Source organism: Sorex fumeus, unplaced genomic scaffold (genome assembly GCF_029834395.1).
Source record: "Sorex fumeus unplaced genomic scaffold, SorFum_2.1 ptg000098l, whole genome shotgun sequence".
Lineage (NCBI taxonomy): Eukaryota > Metazoa > Chordata > Mammalia > Eulipotyphla > Soricidae > Sorex > Sorex fumeus.
The window spans coordinates 26,420,403-26,443,888 of NW_026606155.1; the positions used below are offsets into that span (position 1 = coordinate 26,420,403).

General features: G+C 40.4%; 1 protein-coding gene across 4 annotated transcripts in view; it reads left to right on the forward strand.

Moving 5' to 3' along the window:
- DCAF5 (DDB1 and CUL4 associated factor 5) overlaps nt 1–23,486 on the forward strand; it is a 120,855-nt gene that overhangs the window by 18,068 nt on the left and 79,301 nt on the right. For all 4 annotated transcript variants that reach the window (XM_056134359.1, XM_056134360.1, XM_056134362.1 and 1 more), the window contains 2 exons: nt 15,873–16,016; nt 22,139–22,175. In XM_056134359.1, the coding sequence (XP_055990334.1) occupies nt 15,873–16,016; nt 22,139–22,175 (181 nt within the window). The remainder of the gene's footprint in view (nt 1–15,872; nt 16,017–22,138; nt 22,176–23,486) is intronic.

Genomic DNA, 23,486 nt, shown 5'->3' on the forward strand with positions numbered 1-23,486 from the left:
ACAGGGATTGAATCCAGGTCAGCTGTGTGCCTTACCCACTAGACTATTGCTCTGGCTCAGGTTTTTCAAGTCTTGAACAGCACACATCATATTTTAAAAGGAATACTTATTAATGTCACCACTACTTCATTAGAAGAGTAAAGTATTAGAAAGTTAGCTTACTGTGATAAATACAAGTTTTCCAAAAGTCTCATTTGTATTTGGAAACTTGGAATTTATTATTGGCTGCAAATACTGCCAGTTGTTGAAGTGATGGGCTCATTTTGCTTTTCTTTTTTACTTTTTTCTAATTTTGAGGGTGATGCCAATGATTGAACTGAGGGGCTTTACCACTGAACCATGCCTTGATTCCATATCTTGTTTTCAAATTCAACAACCATGGTATGCCAATCACCTCAAATGAAAATGGTATTGCCTGAGAAAAGCAACCATTACAGCTGACAATACAAGTGTCACACAAATGCCTTGTTCTTTAGTGTGCAGTTGGAAATGTTTTATGTGTAAGTTCCAATTCATCGTGCTATGTTAAGTCATATACTTTGGTTGTATTTTGATAAAACTTTGAGTGTTTCATAAAGGACATTCTTCTTTTTTTTTTTGAAGGACATTCTTATGTGGCATATTCTTATGACTGATATGTGGCAGATAAGGAAATGTATGTTGATGACTAATACAATCACTCCTTGATGAAGCACTAAACCAGTAGTAGTTTTAACCACCATTGACTTGAGACCATCCATGCAATATCAGCACACTTTTTAAAAAAAGGCAAATAGAGTTTGGGTGTTACTCAAACCTTGCCTTATAAGTGTGAGGTTGCGTAGTCCCTGGCACTGTTTTTATGATCCCAGTGCCAAGGTAAGACCTCCGGTACACCACAACCTTGTGAGAGCACAACAACCAACTAGGAAACCTTCAGCATTGCAACAAGTATGACATTGTAACCAGGACATTATAGCCAGCCCAATAACAACAAAGGAAAGGTTATGAGAAGCATTTTGGCTTTGTACCCCTCTTGTTGGGATTCATGGAAAACAACTGTTCTAAAGCTTGATATCATGGCAGATTGTATTCTAGCCAGTTTTCTGTTAACTTTATGTCTTAGAGTCCAGGGTGTAGTGGGGTGGTTGAGTGTGTGACTCTCATGTATTAGGCTCCAGGTTGGTCCTCAGAAACACATACACATACATTTTGTTTTTATCACAGTTGTAGCCAAATTTTATGAAAATTTGTCTTTCCCTTTAGATTGTATCATCATCATCTTCTTCTTCTTCTTCTTCTTCTTCTTCTTCTTCTTCTTCTTCTTCTTCTTCTTCTTCTTCTCCTTCTTCTTCTTTTTCTTCTTTCTTTTTATGTAGGTATACTGCTGTTTATTCAGCCTCTGATTACGCTGATTGAAGCAGGCATGAACTCCGCATTACATTAAAAAATAAATTTTTATTCTTTAATTTCTCATAAAGTTGTTCACAATAATTGCTTACATTCAATATTTCAACAGCCATCCCACCACCATTGCACCTTTTCACCACCATTGCTTTGAATTTTCCCACCATCACCCTAGCCTGCCCTTTAGGCAAATGTTAAATAAATTATTTTGTATTTCTTGCCATGAATCGTACGAGGTGTCACTTGGCGCAAAAGTGGCTGTGTGCGCCTGGAATTTTAAAATTTTTAAATATCTGAGGTCTGGAGGCATATCTGTGGCATGCTGCTTTCTTTTGAGATTCATTTGTGAGGCTGGATCATGGCAATTAATGCGCTTAAATGGCGCCCAGGGGCAGTTCTTGGGCATGACTGCTGGGACACAGAAAGGCCAGGGGAATAGAGGAAGGTCACCCATCGGCAACTCCGTGAAGCTTGGAGTTTTCAGTCACTGGTTTCACATACCTTGATTTTTCAGTGGATTCATTCTCATATGCTGGGGGCTCAGAATGAGCCTGTGAAGGTCAGCTGTGAGCATGGTGGTGATTAGGTTCTGGAGGTTTGCAGATGCCAGGGTTCATTTGGGGCAGGTGGAGGGACATACCTGCTCTTCTCTGAGGTGCCCTGGTGAAATCAAATTGGCGTGGGGTGGGGAGACATCTCTGTGTCATGCTGTTCTCTTCCAAGATTCATTTGTGATTGGATTGTATCTTAGAAATGAAGTTCTGGATCAAAGGGAATGAATATATGTATTCATATATGTATATATATATATGATACATTTGATTCATGGGCCATACTACCAGTATATTTGAGACTGCACCATAACTTTTGCTGGGTATCATTTAACTTTTACTAATTCAGTCAGTGTGAAAAATGATATTATTTAAGAAAATATTATTTAAGGGGCTCTGGAGCTAGTTCAAGTGGCGGAGCACATGCCTAGCATGTGAGGCCTTCAGTTCAGTCTCTGGTACTATGTGGTCCCCTGAGCACTGCTGTGTGTGGTCCCTATTGCAAAGTTTGTATTATTTAAGTTCTAATAAAACTGGTCTTGATTATTCATAAGAATGAATATTCAAGTTTGCCTTTTTTGGTAGTCTTTCTTTTGGGTGATTGTGGTGCAGCTGATTAGGTTACTTTCTTTGTTTAAATTAGCCTATTCTACCAATATCTTTCAAGACTAATCCTTCATTACCCTGTTTGATAGGGTTATCATGTAATATTCTCAGACTTAGAACCCTTTTTCTAAGGAGTAGGAAATAAGTATGCCTGGTAAATTCTTCTCTCCATTTCAGAAGTTTGAATTATACCTTTTAAAACAAAAACAAACACTGTCCTCCCGTTGTTCATTGATTTGCTCAAGTGGACCCAGTAACGTCTCCACTTTGAGACTTGTTACTGTGTTTGGCATATCGAATACATCACAGGTAGCTTGCCAGAGAGGGGCGGAGGAATCAAACCCAGCTCGGCCAGGCTGGCTGTGCGCAAGGCAAACGCCCTACTGCTGTGCTATCGCTCCAGCCCCTATACCTTTTAAACTTTTGTCATATTTAGGGATAGCTATCACCTGAGCTAGTTTTTCTAAATTGACTCCTCTTCAAGCAGTATTTGAAATTTCTAATACTATATAAGTTTATTAACATGGAATCATATGTGCTAACCTTTCCCCCCCTAACCCATTAAAATACTTAATTATTTAAATCATTTCTCCATTATCTCACCTTTTTCAGTGGCCCTAGGATACTGGTTGTCAAACAGATATGAATTCTACTCTGTCTCAAACTGGTTGTGTGTTCTTGAAGGTTTTTTTTTTTTTCAGTGTGACTCAGTTTTCTTCACTGGTAAAATAGAGATGATGCAAAGATGATTTTCAGATGTTTTCCAACTGTGATTTGGCATATTTATGGATTATTTTCTCTTTACTGCTCAGGAATTAGAGGTATTGTTTATGGAATGAGGTGACGGTTTAGGATTTAAAAATCCTAACTCTGTGAAGCTGTACTGCTACTATGGTTGCAGAGGAAGTATTTTATTTCTGGGGTCCCAGCTGTCTAATTAGGGCATTACCACTGCTTGATTGCTTACCTCCCATTTGAAATGCTTCAAGCTAAGAGCCAAGACTTTCATCATTGGGGCAAGTCAGTGTCTCACTTTTCACATTTTAAAATAAAGGCAATATTTCTGTCCTGTGTACTCTGTACAAAGCTATGAAACATTCTCATTTAGAATTCTAAGTAGTACTCTGGCCTTTGCATTTTGGTAGAAGGAATATTTACAAATTGGTTTTAGGTTCCAGCCCTAGATTTATGGATTATTAGCAAATCATTTTATGTCTCTGATCATCAATTGGAAACAGTGCCCGCATAATTATTATTTCATAAGTGAAGATGTATGTGACTTAACTGTTAATTTCAACTTGGAAAAGTAGCAAATTATTTCTCATTGGTATAGCTGGGCTGTGTGGCAAATAAGCTTTGCCTCTTAGGAGCAAAAGATTAAACATTACAGTGTGGTGATTTTTTTTTTAAATTATTTTGCACACGGAACAGAGGGATAAGTATGCTAAGAAGAAAGGCAGACTGAAAGAATTTTCTTTAGTTATTGCAGGGTGAATGAAAACCTGTGCAGCAATATGAAAGGGTATTGATGGGACTGGAGAGATAGTACATGGGTAGGGTGCTTACCTTGCATGTTGCTGACCTGAGTTTGATCCCTAGCATTCCATATAGTCCCCCAAATCCTGCCAGGAGTGATCCCTTAATATAAAGTCAGCTGTAAGCCATGAGCACAGCCATGTATGTCCCTGAAACCAAAATAAAGTAAAATGGAAGAATTAAGTTCTGATGCATGTTACTATATGAGTGAACTTTTTGTTAAATAGACATTATTTATTCCTAATAGATAACAACATTTTTACTTTTTATTGTTTGTTTTGGGGCAACACTCACTTGTGTTTGGGGCTTGCTTCAGGACACTCCTGGTGGGGTTCAGAGGACATATGCATTTCCAGGGATTAAATCTGGGTTGGCTGCATGCAGGAAACTGCTGTACTGTATCTCTGCCCCCCAAATGCTTAACTCTTATAACCAGTATTACTCCCTGCTGATGCTACATTTCTCAACGAGGTGAGGGGAGGCTCAGTTTAGAAAGAGGCTTACTGTGGCTGGAATGATAGCACAGCGGGTAGGGCGTTTGCCTTGCATGCGGCCAACCCAGGTTCGATTCCCAGCACCCCATATGGTCCCCTGAGCACCACCAGGTGTAATTCCTGAGTGCAGAGCCAGGAGTTAACCCAGTGCATTGCTGAGTGTGACCCAAAAAGTAAAAGAAAATTTAAAAAAATGTATTAAAAAAAAGGCTTACTGTCTTCTTGTGCAGCTGCAGAGTCATCTTCAAACTGCGCAGCTGCTCACTGCAACAGCACCATTAAAATATAAAACCTAAGCATACCTGCTGCGGGGGCAAAGGCACCAGGATCTTCCAGACATCCACCCATTCCCAGGTTCAAATCAAGAAATAATGCTTGGACAAAAACAGCATTGATCCCAACAAACCCTCATCAAGGGTAAACATCTAAGACATAATATCATAACATTTAAGACAATGGGAAAACATAAAGAATCCCAAGATACCAACAGAACACATCAAAACCCCAGGTATTACCAATGCCATCAGACCTCTGTTATTTGCCTGAAGAAGCCTTTAGAACAACAAACTGTAACAATATTCAATAATCTCAAGCAACATTCGATCAAAGAATCAACCAACTTGAACAAAACTTGATGGAAAGAAAGGAAAGAAATCACCTGAATAGAAGACATGGAACTTAATAATGCAGTAGGAATCCTTAGAAGCAATTTGGATGAAGCCAAAAAGTGAATCACTGCACTTTGATGATACCATAAACAAATACATAAACAAAAACAAGAAGAGGAAATAGGAAAAAGATCGAGGGAAAATGAAGTATATATGAGGGAAATTATTGACTATGTCAAAAGAAACAATTTCAGAATCATAAAAAATTCTATAAGGAGAAGAAAAACTAGTTGAAAAGATAATTAGGGAGAATTTCCCCGGCCTGGAGCGATAGCACAGCGGTAGGGCATTTGCCTTGCACGCAGCCAACATGGCCGACCCGAGTTCGATTCCTCCGCCCCTCTCGGAGAGCCCGGCAAGCTACCGAGAGTATCTCGCCTGCACGGCAGAGCCTGGCAAGCTCCCCGTGACACATTCGATATGCCAAACACAGTAACAACAAAGTCTCCAATGGAGATGTTACTGGGCCCGCTCGAGCAAATCGATTAACAACGGGAGGGCCTTTACCTTTTCCTTTCCCTGGCCTGGAGGGTGAGATGGGGGGACAGATACAAGATGCTCAAAGAGTACCAACCAGAGAAAACCCCAAACAAAACTACTCCAAGGCATTTTGTAATCAAAATAGCAAGAACCAAAGATAAAGTCCTTCTCCCTTTCAGCTGCAAGAGAGAAGCAAAACATCACATACAAGGAACAGTACATTAGATTTGAATTTGTAGGGCTGGAGCGATAGCACAGCGGGTAGGGCGTTCGCCTTACAAGCGGCCAACATGGCCGACCCGAGTTCGATTCCTCCGCCTCTCTCGGAGAGCCCGGCAAGCTACCGAGAGTATTCGATATGCCAGACACAGTAACAACAAAGTCTCCAATGGAGACGTTACTGGGCCCGCTCGAGCAAATCGACGATCAACGGGAGGGCCTTTACCTTTTACCTTTAACCAAACACTACAAGCCAGAAAAAAATGGAATAATAGATACAAAGTATTGAATGAAAAGAACTTCCAACCCCTAATCCTCTACCCAGCAAAATTGTCATTCAGAATGGAAGAAGGAAAGAAAACGTTTTCAAACAGCAGTTGAACATGCATTTGGAATCTAATCTAGTACTGTCAAGAACATTTAAGGGCCAAATAAAAAACGGTAATATTGTATACTTCACGTAACCAAATGTCACATATAGACATCACAATAAATACCTTATGTCAATGATTTCTCTAAACATCAATGGACTTAACTCCTCCATAAAATGACACCGAGTAGCAGGATGGATCAGGAAACAAAATAAACCACCTGCCACTCATAGGAGCACACTTAAACTCATGATAAACACAGCCTCAGAGTCAATGTTTGGAAGACAGTTACATAGGCTAATGGCAGACAGATAAACCAGAGTCATCCCTACTGTTTTCAGACCAAATAGCTTTCAAACTGAAGATCATAAAAAAAATTATATACTTGTTAAAGGATCATGAGGACTTAATTCCTATTAACATACATGCACTAAATGAAGGGGCAGCAATGTTTATAAAGCAACTGCTAAATTCACTAATTAAATGGTGACAAATTGAAAGCCTTTTCCCTGAGATCAAGCAAGGATGTCCACTGTCACTGCATTACTTTCTTAATTAATTTTGTTAACTTTTAACAAAAGTAATATATTGATGGCAACACAACAGGGATGGGAGATGTCAATACAGAATTCTCAGCATTGGACAGATAACCAGACAAAACATTAATTATGAAACAAGAGCCCTAAATAAGGAACTTGAAGAACTAGGTCTAACATATATTCAGGACTCTCCACTCACCAGAAATTGAATACACATTATTTTCCATATGTGACATTCTCTAGGATAGATCATATGCTGGGACACATTTGAACATCCATAAAAAGTCACAAAAATTGAAATCATACCAAGTATCTTCTCAGACCACAAAGTCACAAAAATAGAAGGTAGCAGGAAAAAAAATTTTTAAAAAATGGCAAAAAGACTACCTGGAAACTAAACAACACACTTCTGAACATCAGTGGGATCAAAGAAGAAATTGAAGAAGAAGTCAAAAGATTCCTCAAAACAAATGAAAACAAAAAAAAAACCAACTGCCGGTATCTATGGAATAGCAAAAACCGTACTAAGCAGAAATTTTAGTTATTCATTTGCACGTCAAAAAGAAAGGGCTGAGGCCAGTGAGTAAGCCTATTAGCTAGAGAAACTAGAGAGAAAAAAAAATCCCAAGGCAAATAAAAGGCAGGAGATAACAAAAATTAGAGCAGAGATAAATGATATAGAAAACAGTACAGAGGGTAAACAAAACCAGGAGTTGGTTCTTTGAAAGAGTGAACTAGATTGGCAAGCTGTAGACTTAATAAGCAGAGAGAGAAACAACAAAAATCACAACTGACACCTCAGAAGTACCCTCCCCCCCAAAAAAATCCAATCATTAGAGGTTATGAAAAACTTTATACCACCTAACTTGGGAACCAAAAAGAAATGGATGATTTTTTGGAATCGCATGAACTCACAAGATTGGACCAAAAGGAAACAAAACCTGAATAGACCAATCTCGAGTGAAGAAATTGAAACAGTAATTGAAACTCTCCCCAGGAACTAAATAGATTCATTACCAAAACATCAAGGAAGATTTAGTGCCCATACTCTTCAATCTCTTCCAAAATATTGAGGAAACAGGAATTCTCCTTAATAGCTTTTATGAAGCCAATGTCACACTGATAACTAAAACAGACACTACTAAAATGAAAATTATAGATCAGTATCCCTGATGAACATCAGTGCAAAAAAATTCTCAACAAAATCTTAATGAACCAAATCCGGGAATATATCAAAAGGATTCTACACCATGTCATGTGGGGTTCATCCCAGAGATGCAAGTATGGTTCAGTATGAAAATCAATTAATGTAATATACCATATTAACAAAAAGATAAAGACTATATTGTCATATCAATCAGTGTAGGGAAGGCTTTTGACAAAGTCCAATACCCATTCATGATAAAAATTCTCCAGCAAGTTGGAATGGAAGAAACATACCTCAAGATAAGGTAAGGTAAGGTAAAGGCCCTCCTGTTGATCGTCGATTTGCTCGAGCGGGCCCAGTAACGTCTCCATTGGAGACTTTGTTGTTACTGTGTCTGGCATATCGAATACTCTCGGTAGCTTGCCGGGCTCTCCGAGAGGGGCGGAGGAATCGAACTCGGGTCGGCCATGTTGGCCGCTTGTAAGGCGAACGCCCTACCACTGTGCTATAGTAACAGCTATCTATAACAAGCTCACAACTATTATGCTCAGTGGTGGGGACTGGAGCAATAGCACAGCAGGTAGGGTGTTTGTCTTGCACACGGCCGACCCAGGTTCTATGTTCAATTCCCAGTATCCCATATGGTCCCCCAAGCACCTCCAGGAGTAATTCCTAAGTGCAGAGCCAGGAGTAACCCAGTGTATTGCTGGGCTTGACCCGCAAAGCAAATAAATGAATAAATAAATAAGTAAATAAATAAATAAATGCTCAGTGGTGAAAAATTGAAAGCCTTTCCCCTGAGATGAGGCACATGACAAGGATATCCACTGTCACCACTCTTAACATAATTTTGGAAGCCTTCTCCTTGGCATTTCAATAAGAAAAAGATATCAAAGGGACCAAAATTGGAAATGTAGAAGTCAAGTTATCAGTATTTGATTTGCAGACATGATACTATATATTGAAAATTTAAAAAGACTCTACAAAAAAATTCTTAGAAATTATAAACCAATACAGTAATTGCAGATTACAAAGTTAATACATGAACATCCATGAGTTCCTGTACACAAATAATGAACTGAAGAAAAATAAAGTTTAAAGACTGTCCCATTCAAAATGGTGCCCTAACACATCAAGTACCTAGGAATCAACAAAGTTGGTGAAACTTATACAGTGAAAGCTATCGGTCACCACTAAGAGAAATAGAAGAAAATACCAGGAAATGGAAAGATATTACCTATTCATGGATTAGAAGAATTAACATTGCTAATATGACTGTCATACACAGAGAATTATACAGGTTTAGTACAATAACTGATCTCTCAAAAAAATGACCATTAAAATTCCAATTTTTTTTGAAAAGACATAGAAAATACCAGGAAATGGAAAGATGTTACCTGTTCATGGATTAGAAGAATAAACATTGCTAAAATGACTGTCATAAACAGTTTTATACAGGTTCAGTACAATAACTGATCTCTCAAAAAAAATAACCATTAACCTGTACAAAGAAAACTATAAAACGCTACTTCAGAAAATAAAAGAGGATACGAGGAAATGGAAAAATATCCCCTGTTCATGGATTGGGAGAATTAACATTGTCAAAATGGCAATACTTCCCAAAGCACTGTATAAATTCAATGCAATCCCTATTAGGATACCCATGACATTCTTCAAAGAAGTGGAGCAAACACTCCTGAAATTTATATGGAACAATAAGCCCCCACGAATAGCTAAAGCAATTCTTGGGAAAAAGAAAATGGGAGGAATCAACCTCCCTAACTTCAAACTCTACTACAAGGCAGTAATAATTAAAACAGCATGGTACTGGAACAAAGGCAGAGCTGTAGACCAATGGAACAGGGTTGAATATACTGACACCTCCCCCCAAGCATACGAACATCTAACCTTCGATAAGGGGGCAAGAAAAGTGAAGTGGAGCAGGGAAAGCCTCTTTAACAAATTATGCTGGCAAAACTGGACGGCTACATGCAAAAAAATGGGCTCAGATCTCTGCCTAACTCCATGTACAAAAGTAAGATCTAAGTGGATTAAAGACCTCAATATCAGACCGGAATCTATGAGGTTCATTGAGGAAAAAGTTGGCAAAACCCTTCATGACATAGAAGCTAATGGTATCTTCAAAGATGTCACCCCGCTGGCCAAGCAAGTGAAAGCAGAGATAGACAAATGGGACTATCTTAAACTAAGAAGCTTCTGCACCTCAAAAAAACAGTGACCAAAATACAAAGACAGTCTACAGAATGAGAAAGGATATTCGGTAACTACACATCTGATAAGGGGTTAATTTCAAGGATATACAAAGTACTGGTTGAACTCCACAAAAAGAAAACATTCAACCCCATCAAAAAATGGGGAGATGAAATGAATAGAAACTTTCACAAAGAAGAAATCTGAATGGCTAAAAGGCACATGAGAAAATGTTCCACATCACTAATCATCAGGGAGATGCCGATCAAAACCACAATGAGATATCTCTTCACACCACAGAGACTGGCCCATATCCACAAGAACAAAAGTAACCGTGCTGGCGCGGATGTGGTGAGAAAGGGACACTCCTTCACTGTTGGTGGGAATGCCAACTGGTTCAGCCCTTTTGGAAAACAGTATGGATGATTCTCAAAAAATTAGAAATTGAGCTTCCATTTGATCCAGCAGTACCACTCCTGGGAATATATCCCAGAGAGGCAAAAAAGTATAGTCGAAGTGACATCTGCAATTGCCCGTTTATTGCAGCACTCTTTACAATAGCCAGAATCTGGAAAAAACCTGAGTGCCTGAGAACAGATGACTGGTTAAAGAAACTTTGGTACATTTACACAATGGAGTACTATGTAGCTGTTAGAAAAGACGAAGTCACAAAATTTACATACAAGTGTACTACATGGAAAGTATTATGTTAAGCGAAATGACTCAGAAAGAAAGGGATAGACATAGAAAAATTGCATTATCTGGGGAACATAAAGTAACAAAATAGGAAACTAACACCCAAGAATGGCCGAGATTAGTACCAGGAATTTTACTCCATGATTTGGAGGCCAACCACACATACTAGGGGAAAAGGGAGCTCAGATAAAGAGGGGAACACCAAGTAAAGGTGTTGGGAGGATCCTCCCAGGATGGTAGAAGCATGCTGAAAGTAGACTATAGACCAAACATGGTTGCCACTCAATGTTTCTTTTGCAAACCACAACACCCAAAAGGAAAGAGAGAACAGAGGGGAATGCCCTGCCACAGAGACAGGGTGGGATGGGGGGTGGGAGGGATACTGGGACCCATGGCGGTGGAAAATGGGCACTGGTGGAGGGATGGGTGTTTGATCATTGTAGAATTGAAACCCAAGCACAAAAATGTGTAAGTCTGCAACTGTACCTCATGATGTCTCACTATTAAAAAATTTCTTAATAAAAAAAATAACCATTAAAACTCCATTTTTTTTTTTTAAGACACGGAACAAACTCTACTGCAATTTGTATGGAGCCATAAAATTCCACAACTAGCCAAAGTGCTTTTAAGTTGGGGTGGGATGGTGGGGAGATGGAGGCATTGTGTTTCCCAACTTTGAATTATACTATGAAGCTATTAACAAAGGTGCATAGTACTGGAATTAAGATAGACCTGCAGACCAGTGGAACAGAATTGGCAGTCCTGAGTTAAGCCCCTAAGGGACAAAGAAGCTAAATATATGAAGCAAAGAAAATCTCTACCACAAACATGTTGGGAAAACTGGATAGCCACATATACAAAAGTGAAATTAGAAACCTGCCTTACACAGTCACAAAAGTAAACTCCAAATGGATCAATGATCTTGAGATTAGACCAGAACCCATGAGAAACATTGAAGAAAATATTGGTAGAACTTTCTAGGAAATTGTTCGCAGAGGAGTCTTCAACAAGATGACCACAGTGGTAAAGGCAAGAAAAACAAAAATAACAAATGGAACTACAAATTAAAAAATCTTCTGCACAGTAAAAGAAACTCAAGCTGTACTCAAGACACTCTACCAAGTGGGAGAAATATTTGCATGCAATGTATCAGTTAAAGGGTTGATTGCCAAGGTCTATAAACTCTCACAAAACTCTTCAAAAAATTCAACAACCTCATCCACAAATGGGGAGAGGAAATGAACAGATACCTTCCCAACGAAGACATATGGATGACCAACAGAAATATGAAAACGTGCTTATTGTCACTTATGGTTAAAGAATGCAAATCAAAACAACAATGAGATCTATTAAAAGTTTGAAAACTGTTGACTGGATTGTGGGTGAGAAAAGAACCCTTATCCACTATTGGCAGGAATGTCATCTGGTTCAGTCTCTATGGAAAGCAATATGGAGATCTCTCAAAAACATAAGAATAGAATTCCCATATGATTCAGGGATACCACATCTTGGCATCTGTCCCCCAAATACACTTATTTGAATATATATGCACACCTATGTTCATTGCCACACTTAGTACAAAAGTCAAGATACGGGAACAACTCATATGTCCAAATATGGATGACTGGGTCAAGAAGTAGTGTATATACATCCGAAAGAACAAAAGCAATCAGTGTTGTCGTGGATATGGAGAGAAAGGGACTCTCCTTCACTGTTGGTGGGGATGCCAGTTGGTGCAGCCTTTTTGGAAAACAATATGGACATTTCTCAGAAAACTAAAAATTCAGTTCCCATTTGACCCAGCAATACCACTTCTGGGAATATACCCTGGGGTCCCCAAAACACAACAGAAACACCATCTGCATTCCTATGTTCATTGCATCAGATTCACCGTAGCCAGAATCTGTAAACAATCTGAGTGCTCAAGAATAGACGAATGGATAAAGAAACTATGGCACATCTATACAATGGAATACTATGCAGCTGTTAGGAAAAGTGAAGTCGTAAAATTTGCCTACAAATGGATGAACATGGAGAGTATCATGCTGAGTGAAATGAGTCAGAAGGAGAGAGGCAGATACAGAAAGACTGCATTCATTTTTGGTATATAAAAATATATAGTAGAAGAATAATATTCATGGCAGGGATTAGGAAGAATAGCTAATGTGTGTGTGGGGCTGAGAGTAGGTAAGATAGAGAAGAGACCCCATTATGACAATAATAACTAGGAATTATCATGATGGACAAGATCTGAGGGTTAAAAGTAGGTAAAGGGATATTCTTGATAACTTCAGTATTAGTATTGCAAACCACAATGACCAAAAGTGGGGCGGTGGGGGGGGGGGGGAGATAGGGAGGAAGGGGGGGGGGGGGAGAGAGAGAGAGAGAGAAGAAAAGTGCCTGTTATAGAGGCAGGCAGGGGGTGGAGGGAGAGGGGGGTGATGGGAGGGAACCTGGGGATGCTTGTGGTGGGAAATGTACACTATTGGAGAATGGGTGTTGGAATACTGTATGACCGAAATCCAATCATGAACAGCTTTGTAAGGGTATATCTCACATTGATTCAATAAAAAATGTTTGAAAAAAAAAAGAAACCAGAAAAAAAATGTAGTGTATATATAGACAACAGAATACTATACGACTCTAAGAAAGAGCAAAATTATGCAACTTGCAGGAACATGGATGGAACTAGAGGATATATACTGTGTGAAGTTAGGAAGAATGGAATAGATACAGAATGTTCTCTTTCATATTTGGTAGTTTTAGATACACAGTAATGTAGCAACAAATGTAAGAAGGCAGCATATGGGAGATCTGGTTCATACAATTGAGTTGGTTTGGGGGAGGAGGCCTTACAGGGAAGGGCATTAGGTTCCTTGGGGGAGGGAGGGAGGTACAGTAGTGATGGATATGGTGTTGGAGTTACGTGTATCAGAAACCATTATTAACAATTATTAAATTGTTATTAGAAATTTTAATATATGCTGAAGCTAATCCCTCTATAAACAACCTCTTTTATAGTCACCTAGATTTTCAAACATAAGTAGAAGTATATTCAGTGGTAATTTTTTTAGGTACTCTTGGGTGCTGGGGATATCACAGTGAAGAAAACTGATAAGGGACCAGGAACGTACAACATTTGTCTTGCATGGGTGAGGCTGTAGATTCATCTCTGGCACCACAAAACATACTAAACGGGCTAGAGCAATAGCACAGTGGGTAGGGCATTTGCCTTGCATGGGACCAACCTGAGTTTGATTCCCAGCATCCCATATGGTCCCCCAGGCGGTGCTTGAAGGGGGATGGCTGAGATAGTGCATGAGCCAGGAGGAACCCATGTGCACCACTGGGTGTGACCCAAAATAAAAAAAAGTACTAAACAGCTGACTATGATCTTGCTGTCATGGAACATTAAAAAACTTAATTTTACCCAAATGGATGTTGATATTCATACCATTTTACAACTAATTTTTCTACTTAACAAGACTTTTGGACTTCTTCCTGAGTGAGTCCCAATAGGTATATTGATTTAATGGCTGCATGGTATGCCTTTATATGAATGTGGTAGATTGTGAATTATTGAATGAAGGGGGACGGCAGAGATAGAGAACTTGCTAAGATTGTGCTCTCTGTTGTAACCTGATCCCTGAGATCAGAGCCAGAAGTAATTCCTAAATTTTTACTAATAACATAATAGAGATTTGCTATTAAAGGTTAAGTGGTGCCGGATCAGAATGAAAGTAGTGGGGAGTGTTGCTTGCTTTAATGTGACCTACCCAGGTTCAATCACATGGCCTTCTGAGCTCATCAGAAGTGATCCTTGAGCATAGAGCCAGGACTGAGCCTTGAGCACAGCCATGTGTGATGCAACGTCCCCATTAAAAAAAAATGTTAAGCTGTGCCAAATATATCAAGTAAAAGTAGAAAAATTTACAATCTGTTCACCTCTCTAAATTTTATTCCCTAGAATAGCAACAGTGTTTAACAAGTCTGTTCCTTTCTCCCATTTTTTAATATATCTGCAAAAATAAACGTATTGGGGTTGGAGCAATGGTATAATGTGTAGGACATTTGCCTTTCATGCGGCCAACCCAGGTTCTATCCCAGGCACACCATATGGTCCCCCGTGCCCACCAGGAGTGATCCCTGAGATCAGAGCCAGAAGTAATTCCTGAGCACTGCTGTGTGTTGCCCCCAAACCAAAACCAAATAAAATAATATGTTGAACATATATGTGTATATTTGCATTTTCTAAGAGATGCTCATGCAGTGTGATATACGATTGCTCATTTAATTCATACTAGAGAAATGCAGAAGAATGTTAGACCACGCTTCCACAAGGACTGGATTCTGTCTAGGTCCTGCTATTGTGACAGGCAATTTCTTAGTTGTCCTTTGCTCAGTGTGTCAAGTCAATGAATAATATAAAGGAGAGTGTTTTGAAAACTGGTGTTCTAGAAATAGTACTTGGGAGTTCTTTAGTTACAGCACTAGAAATAAGATTGTGTTGGTCAAAAAATGTTGCAGAAAATTCCTGAGAGAATGTTAGTAGAAACTGGAGGAATATATAAACGGTCTCTGGAAAATTTGAAAAGGGTGGCTCTGAGGGTTTTATATCAGTTTTCATCTCTTCGTCTTTGTTGTTTTATTTTTGGGTTGCATGTAGGGGCTATGCCCAGGTTGCTCTTTGCCTTGAGGATTGTGCTTTGTTAGGGACCAAACCCAGGACTCTGGCATACTCTCTCCCATCCCCCTCTTTCTATTTGTTTTGTCTTTTTAAGATTTAATCCCTAGGGGAAAGTGAGTGGCTGGAAGGCCACGTGTCTAAGCAGGTAGAATACCTGTGTGCCCAGTCAGAATCTTCTAGAGTTGGGAAGATATAGAAGGAAAGGATGGGAAGCAGGCTAGCAAAACCAGTGTCAGCTTGGGAATGTCAGCTGTTTTAACTCTGTCTTATTTCTTCTCAAGGAGGAGACGATCGCCGGGTTCTGCTATGGCACATGGAACAAGCGATTCATTCCAGAGTCAAGCCCATACAACTAAAGGGAGAGCACCATTCTAACATATTTTGCCTGGCTTTCAACAGTGGGAACACCAAAGTGTTCTCTGGAGGTGAGAAGGAGGGAGTTTTTCATTTTGGGAACCTCTCCTGACTGGAATATTAGATGGTGTGCCAAAGTAACTTAGTTTCCTTTCATTATTATAATCCTTTCCTTTCTCCCATCTTGCCTGCCATCTTCTTTCCTCTTGCCCTTCTTCTTCCCTTCCTTCTTCCCTCTCCTTCTGTGCTTTTCTTTCCTTCCTCTATTCTTCCCTTTCCCCCTTTCTCCTACTCTCCTTCTCTCCCCTCTTTCACTCACTTTTTATTTTTCAGTAGAAAAGTTTACATTGCCATCTGGTATATCGAAGTATATGCATTTGAAATAGTACTTACTTTATTATGTGTGGTATATTCTTTTTTTTTTTTTTTTGAGTGCCTGGTGGAGTCTGTGGGGCCACTCTCCGAGGTACTGGGTCAACTGAGCTAATGTTGCACTTCTCAGATCCTGAAATGTGAAGCTGTTCAGGCCAGGCAGTGCTGTGGGCCTCCAAGGCTATACTAGTAGTAGTGAGGGAAGAAGGATGGAGTACCGGGAATCAAACCTGGGTCCTTGCACATGCAAGGAATGTCCCCCTGGCCCCTGAGCTATCTCCCCAGACCCCTATGTTTGGGGGCCATGTGCATTGGGGGTTGAACCTAGGGCCTTGCCACGTGCAAGGCATGTGCTTTACCACTTGAGCCATATCCCTAACCCTCATATTTTAGATGTTAAAGTTGGCTCAAAATGATGCCACTACCCACGGATAGCTCTGATTTGAAAAGCATCATGTTTGTGTACAGTGGAAATGGCTTATACTCCAGTCAGCCTCTTGGTGAAGGTCATACCTCTTTCCAACTGCCACATTTCTAATCCCTACTCTCTTCCCTTTTTTAGGGACTTGTGGTGGTGGGGGGATTTGAGACCATAAACAGCAGTGATCAGGCCCCATTCTGGGCTTTTCCCAGCAATGACCCTCGGCACTATTCAGGGAATCAATCAGGGATCAATAGCATTGCAGTGCCTTAACCCCTGTTCTCTCTGTCCCCATACATCTTTTCTGTGCAGGATGTTTCCCTCACTAAAACCTGTACAGTCCGAAACAGTTTAAAAGCAACAGATCTAAAGCTAAGCTTATAATTCTTTCCTTCATAAAATGTTTCTCTTTTCCCTGGATTCCCATTCAAGCTATTAGGAAGAAATTGCAATGTTGGGGATATTTTACTCTTGTGCGACGGGTATTCTACCTGCTATGGGTCTCTTATTTTCCGTCTCAATTGAATACCTGATTTAAGTCTTAGAAAGAATGAGGGAGAGGGAGGAAAGATAAGAAAGATAAAAAAGAAAGGAAGAGGGAAAAAAAGGAAGGAAGAATTAGAGTGAAAGAAAAAAAGGAAGCAGGAAAGGAAGGAAAAGAAAAAAGAAGGAAAATGAAGGAGGAAAGAGAAAAGAGAAGGAAAATGAAAGGAGAAAAGGAGAGAAATGAAGAGGAAGAGTGAAAGAGGAGAGAGAGAGAGAGAGAGAGAGAGAGAGAGAGAGAGAGAGAGAGAGAGAGAGAGAGAGAGAGAAATTGTTGATATTTCAGCAGTTTCTAACTGGGGAACTAGCCAAAAAAGAGAAAGGAAGAGAAAGGAAAAGGGAAGAAGAGGAAAGGAAGAGAGAGAGAGAGAGAGAGAGAGAGAGAGTGTTGATATTTCAGCAATTTCTAACTGGGGAGCTAGCTGGAAAAAGAGAAAGGAAAAGAAAAAGGGGAGAAGAGGAAAGGATTGGGGGAGGGGAGAGAGAGAGATAGAGATAGAGAGAGAGTGAGATAGAGTGAGAGTGTTGATATTTTTGCAATTTCTGATTGGGGAGCTGGCCCAGAGGACTGAAATGCATCATCTTTCACGTGAGGAAGGCCAAGGCCAAGACCCCATCTCTGCTACTACATGGTTTCCCTCCCCTTCCCCAGCTCTGCCAGGAGTGACGCCTCACCCATCACCACCAAGCAACTCACTGGTAGTAACCCCTGAGCACCGCTAGGTATGGTCCTAAATCCTCCACAAAATATTTAATTTCATGTAATTTCATAAGGGTTGACCTAATAAAAATTTCAGGATTATCTTAAAACTTGCTTTTCTTTCATTACTAGCAGTTAATCATCAATTAGATTGTCAGAGCTATTTTGAAAGCCTCTCATTTCACTCTTTCAGGTTTTCTTTCTTTAAGGCTTGCATTCTTTCAGGCTTTTTTTCAGGTTTCCTTCCTTCCTTCCTTCCTTCCTTCCTTCCTTCCTTCCTTCCTTCCTTCCTTCTTTCCTTTTTCTTTGGTTTTTGGGCCTTAAGTCGAAGTGCTTCAAGGGTTATTCCTGACTCTGCACTAAGGAGTTACTCCTGGGGTTGCTCAGGGTACCGTATGGGACGCCAGGGATTAAATCTGGGTCAGCTGTATGCAAGGCAAGTAAGTGCACCCACTGTACCCACTGGACTATTGCTCAGGGTCCTGGATTTTTTTGTTTGTTTTTATACCCACTGCCCTAATATCAATCCTCATTGATCTGAACTATTGGCAGTGACACTCTGTGACTTCTGCTACCCGTCTTTAGCCCTCTGTCTAGTCCATTGTTTATATAAATTTTCATGCATGCGTCTGCCACTGGTTCATTCCCTAGCACCCTATATGGTCCCAAGAGCCCCATTAGGAGTGATCCCTGTGCACAGTTCCAGGAGCAAGCCCTGAGCATGGCTGGGTGTGGCCCAAACAAACAAAAACAAAAACGATTTGACCATGTAGATCTCATCTTACCAAGTCCACGGAATAAAGTTTACTTGCTGTGTACCCAATTTAGACTTAGCTCCCTCCTCCTGCATATGATATTCTGGTCCACTAAGCCACTTGCCACTTACGTACACTTGTGCCATTTGCATTTGCTGTTCTTTCATGGTCATAGCTATCTGGTCTTCATAGTTTCTTTTGTGGCTTCCATTTGTAAGAGTTTTGAGACCTGAATGTTTAATGCCTGGATGTCTCCTTTCCCACAAAAAAGCTTTCCCCCTTGCATTTTTCACTGTTTATAAAGGAAATGATTGCTCTTTTATTTGTTACCCTCTTCAAGATAACACGTCTTGTTAATTGTGCAGTTGGCCTGTGAGTTCCTCAAGAACTGGGCAGAATCTTATTCTCCTATCTCTAGCACCTTGCACGATACCTGTTACGTGGAAGTCATTAGTATGGTTTTGGTTTACTTGCTGTGTACCCAAGACAGGTCTTTAAGATTGTCCTTCCTGCTACTTTGACTTTCTGTCAGTGACTGTTGGCTGTACTTTCTGCGTAGAGTTGGACTTCTCCTCCTTCAAACCCCCCCACCATTGAGAATTCAGCTGTGCTCAGGTCATTCTCCCTGTGCTTAGGGAACATATCATGCTGAGGACAAAACCCTTGACTCCTGCATTTAAAGCATGTGCTTCTACTCTTTGAGCCATCTTCCCAGCCCCTAGTGTGGATTTTATTACTTTTTACTTTTTTGTCTTTTTTATCTTAAGGTTTTGGGCTTTTGTCTTTATAATCACTTGAAGGCAGGACTAACACATATTATATAGTGCTTTAATTTTTTTTTTTTTTTTTGCTTTTTGGGTCATACTCGGCAATGCACAGGGGTTACTCCTGGCTCTGCACTCAGGAATTACTCCTGGTGGTGCTCAGGAGACCATATGGGATGCTGGAAATCGAACCCGGGTCAGCCGCATGCAAGGCAAACACCCTACCTGCTGTGCTATCACTCCAGCCCCAGTGCTTTAATTTTATTTGGGGTGAGGGGTGGCATACCCTGTGGTACTCAGGGCTTACTCCTTGCTCAATGTTCAGGGATCTCTCTTGGTAGTGTTTGGGTGACCAAATGTGGTCTTGGGGATCTGGCACAGATTTGCTGTGTTTAAGACTAATTCCATCCTCACAGTACAGTACTACCTCTCTGGCTCTACTTTTAGAGTCCTTGATGGATGAAAGAAATGCAGGAAAAAAAGTTGTAGATAAAAACTTTTCCATTTAGAAGCACACAGTCAAATTTTAATATTTACAAGATGATGAAATGTGACAGGCAGCACATTGGGGGCTTAAGTGCTTAGCTCTGTTTTGAATGCCTATATAAATTTACCCTAATCCTATAAAATAGGTAGCACTGTAGCACTGTTCTCCCATTTTTCATTGGTTTGCTTGAGTGGGCCCACTAATGTCTCCATTGTGAGACTTGTGTTTACTATTTTTGGCATATTGAACACGTCACGGGTAGCTTGCTTGCCAGGCTTTGCTGTGCGGGTGAAATACTCCTGGTAGCTTGCCAGGCGCTTCGAGAGGGGTGGAGCAATCAAACCCGGGTCAGCTGCATGCAAGGCAAATGCCCTACCCGCTGTGCTGTGCTATTGCTCCAGCCCAGGTACACCTTAAAAAATATTTTTATTATGGAATCACTTTGAATTACGAAGTGATTCATGATTAAGTTTCAAGTGTACAGTGTTCCAACACCAACCCCTTTGCCAGTGTCCCCTTCCCTCTTCCAGTGTTCCCAGTTTCCCTCTGTCCCCTAGCCTGCCTCCAAGACAGGCACTTTTGGTTTTTCTTCAGGGTAGTTTACAGTACTGTTGCTGATTCGGGTATCGTGCATATCACTTTATCTCCTTTCAGCAACCAGCTCTTGTCCAGAATGTCCAATTCCCTTTATCATTGTCATTGTGGGCCCTTCCCGGACCTGTTCTCTGCCCTCCACAGTGGCAAGGACCAGTTCTAAGGACCAGCTTTCCTGCTCTTCATTTCTGTTGCCATCATGCATTAGTTAAACCCCTGCAATGTTTCTTTACATCCTTCCTGCATATGAGTGAGACCATTCTAGGTACACTTTTATTATCCCTTTTTCACAGATTAAGGTTGAGTCATGGAAGAGTTACTGATATTATTCCAGAGCTCCAGTTATGCTAAAAAAAAAAAAAGTTTGGTTGAATGATTTGATTTGCTCCTGAAAATTTTCCTTTTTTCGTAATGGCCGTGGTTGTTTATTTACATTATCCACTGGATAGTACATTTCATTTTTGTTGTTGTTTGAAGTAAAATTGTTTTATTTAGAAAGTAAAGGAGAGAAAAAGGAAATACCTTAAAGCACAAAAAATGAATTGTATATTCCAAGTTGGGATCAGGGCGAGTCCCAAGTGGAATACTAGAAAATGTGTTTTTGAAACCTTTTATTATGTTGTACCTAGTTAACTCTGATGCTTTTAAAGTACTCTATAATAAAAAAATAGTCTATAATGTCTTATTTGAGGTCTGGAGAGATAATGCAAGGGATATGGCATCTGCCTTGCATGTGCCTGAACCCGTTGTGAAGCCCAGTACCACATATGGTTCCTTGAGCACTGCCAGGAATGGCCTCTGAGTGCAGAGACAGAAGTGACTCTTGAAAACCACTGGGTGTGGTCTGTCCCAAGAAGAATGTCTTACTTATGGGTCAGGGAGATAGGGCAAAAGGCTTTATATGCAGGAGCCCCTGTTTTAGTGTGCATACTGCATAGTCTCCTGAGTACCATTGGGTTTCTCTCTCTCTCTCTCTCTCTCTCTCTCACACACACACACACACACACACACACACACACACACACACACACCAAAACAAAACAAAGAAAACCCAAAGGAAAAAATCTGACCTGAGTTGATGAAGTTCAGTGGTGGAGAGTAGCAGAGCATACGCTTTCACATACAGCATACCCTGACTTCACTCCCTAGTGTACCTCCAGCGCCCCACAAAGAATGTCATATCCTTCTTAAATTATTTTATAGAACTCTTTTTTTTTTATACTTAGTATTACTGTCTGTTAGCAAATTTAGCACAGCAGGTAGGGCGTTTGCCTTGTACACACAGCTGACCCGGGTTTGGTTCCTCCACCCCTCTCGGAGAGCCCAGCAAGCTACCGAGAGTATCCCGCCCGCATGGCAGAGCCTGGCAGGCTCCCTGTGGAATATTCGATATGCCAGAAACAGTAACAACAAGTCTCACAATTGAGATGTTACTGGTGCCCGCTGGAGCAAATCAATGAACAACAGGAGGACAGTGGTACAGTGCTACAAAATTGTATTATAGATAGGGACCACTTTGAAGGAATTATCAAATGTCTCTTTTTTCTCTTCTCACAGGAAATGATGAACAAGTTATTCTCCATGATGTTGAAAGGTAAATAGATTGTTGATATGTGAAGGTGATGAACTATTTTTTCATATGAAGAAAGGCAAATCTCTCCTTTTTTTTCTTAGGCAAATGTCTCTTTAGACCAAAATAGTTTTTAAAGAAAATAACACAAAACCAGCTGCTCTTCCCTAAAAAAGCTTCCTATAATAGTTTTGAAATGAAATTTTGATTAAAAGAGATTTTTTAAGTTGGTACAAAATTGCATTTTTCAGGTGAAGATTCAAAGGAAGTTGAAGGAAGGGGAGAATTATAATAGCTAATATATAATGAATTCTTTTGATGTACCAAATGCTATTTAAGTGCTGATATGTAGGATTCATTTAACCCTCACAATTTTATGAGGGTGATTTATTATGCTCTCAGTTAAGAAGACAAAAGAGATGTTTAGGTTATTAGATAGTTTCAGGTGAGCTTGTGGTAGGATTTGAACTTATGCAGTCGGACCTCAGAGCAGTGCTCTTATCTATCATGGTATACTGCCCAGACATGCTGTTTCCCCTTCTGAGGGTAGCAAAATGGCTGCTTTGAACCATTCCCTTGCTTTTTTTTTCTTTTTTCAGTTTCTTTCTTTTTTTTTTTAATTGAATCACCGTGAGATAGTTACAAGTTTTCATATTTAAGTTTCAATCATATAGTAATCGTACACCCATCCCTCCACCAGTGCACATTCTCCACCACCAATGTCCCTAGAATATCCCCCCTTTCCAACCCTCCCCATTCCCTTACTTTTTAAGAAATGTAGCAAAAAAAAAAAAAGAAAAGAAAAAGAAATGTAGCACCATTCCCAAATCTGTATCCAAACAAACATATTCTATAGAAAATTAATATGCAAAGCTTATCTATTGAGCTGCTTTAAAATATTTTTTAAAGGCCCTCCCGTTGATCGTCGATTTGCTCGAGCGGGCCCAGTAACGTCTCCATTGGAGACTTTGTTGTTACTGTGTCTGGCATATCCAATACTCTCGGTAGCTTGCCAGGCTCTCCGAGAGGGGCGGAGGAATCGAACTCGGGTCGGCCATGTTGGCCGCTTGTAAGGCGAACGCCCTACCCGCTGTGCTATCGCTCCAGCCCTAAGGTAAGGTAAAGGCCCTCCCGTTGATCGTCGATTTGCTCGAGCGGGCCCAGTAACGTCTCCATTGGAGACTTTGCTGTTACTGTGTCTGGCATATCGAATACTCTCGGTAGCTTGCCGGGCTCTCCGAGAGGGGCGGAGGAATCGAACTCGGGTCGGCCATGTTGGCCGCTTGTAAGGCGAACGCCCTACCCGCTGTGCTATCGCTATCTAGGCAAAAAGCA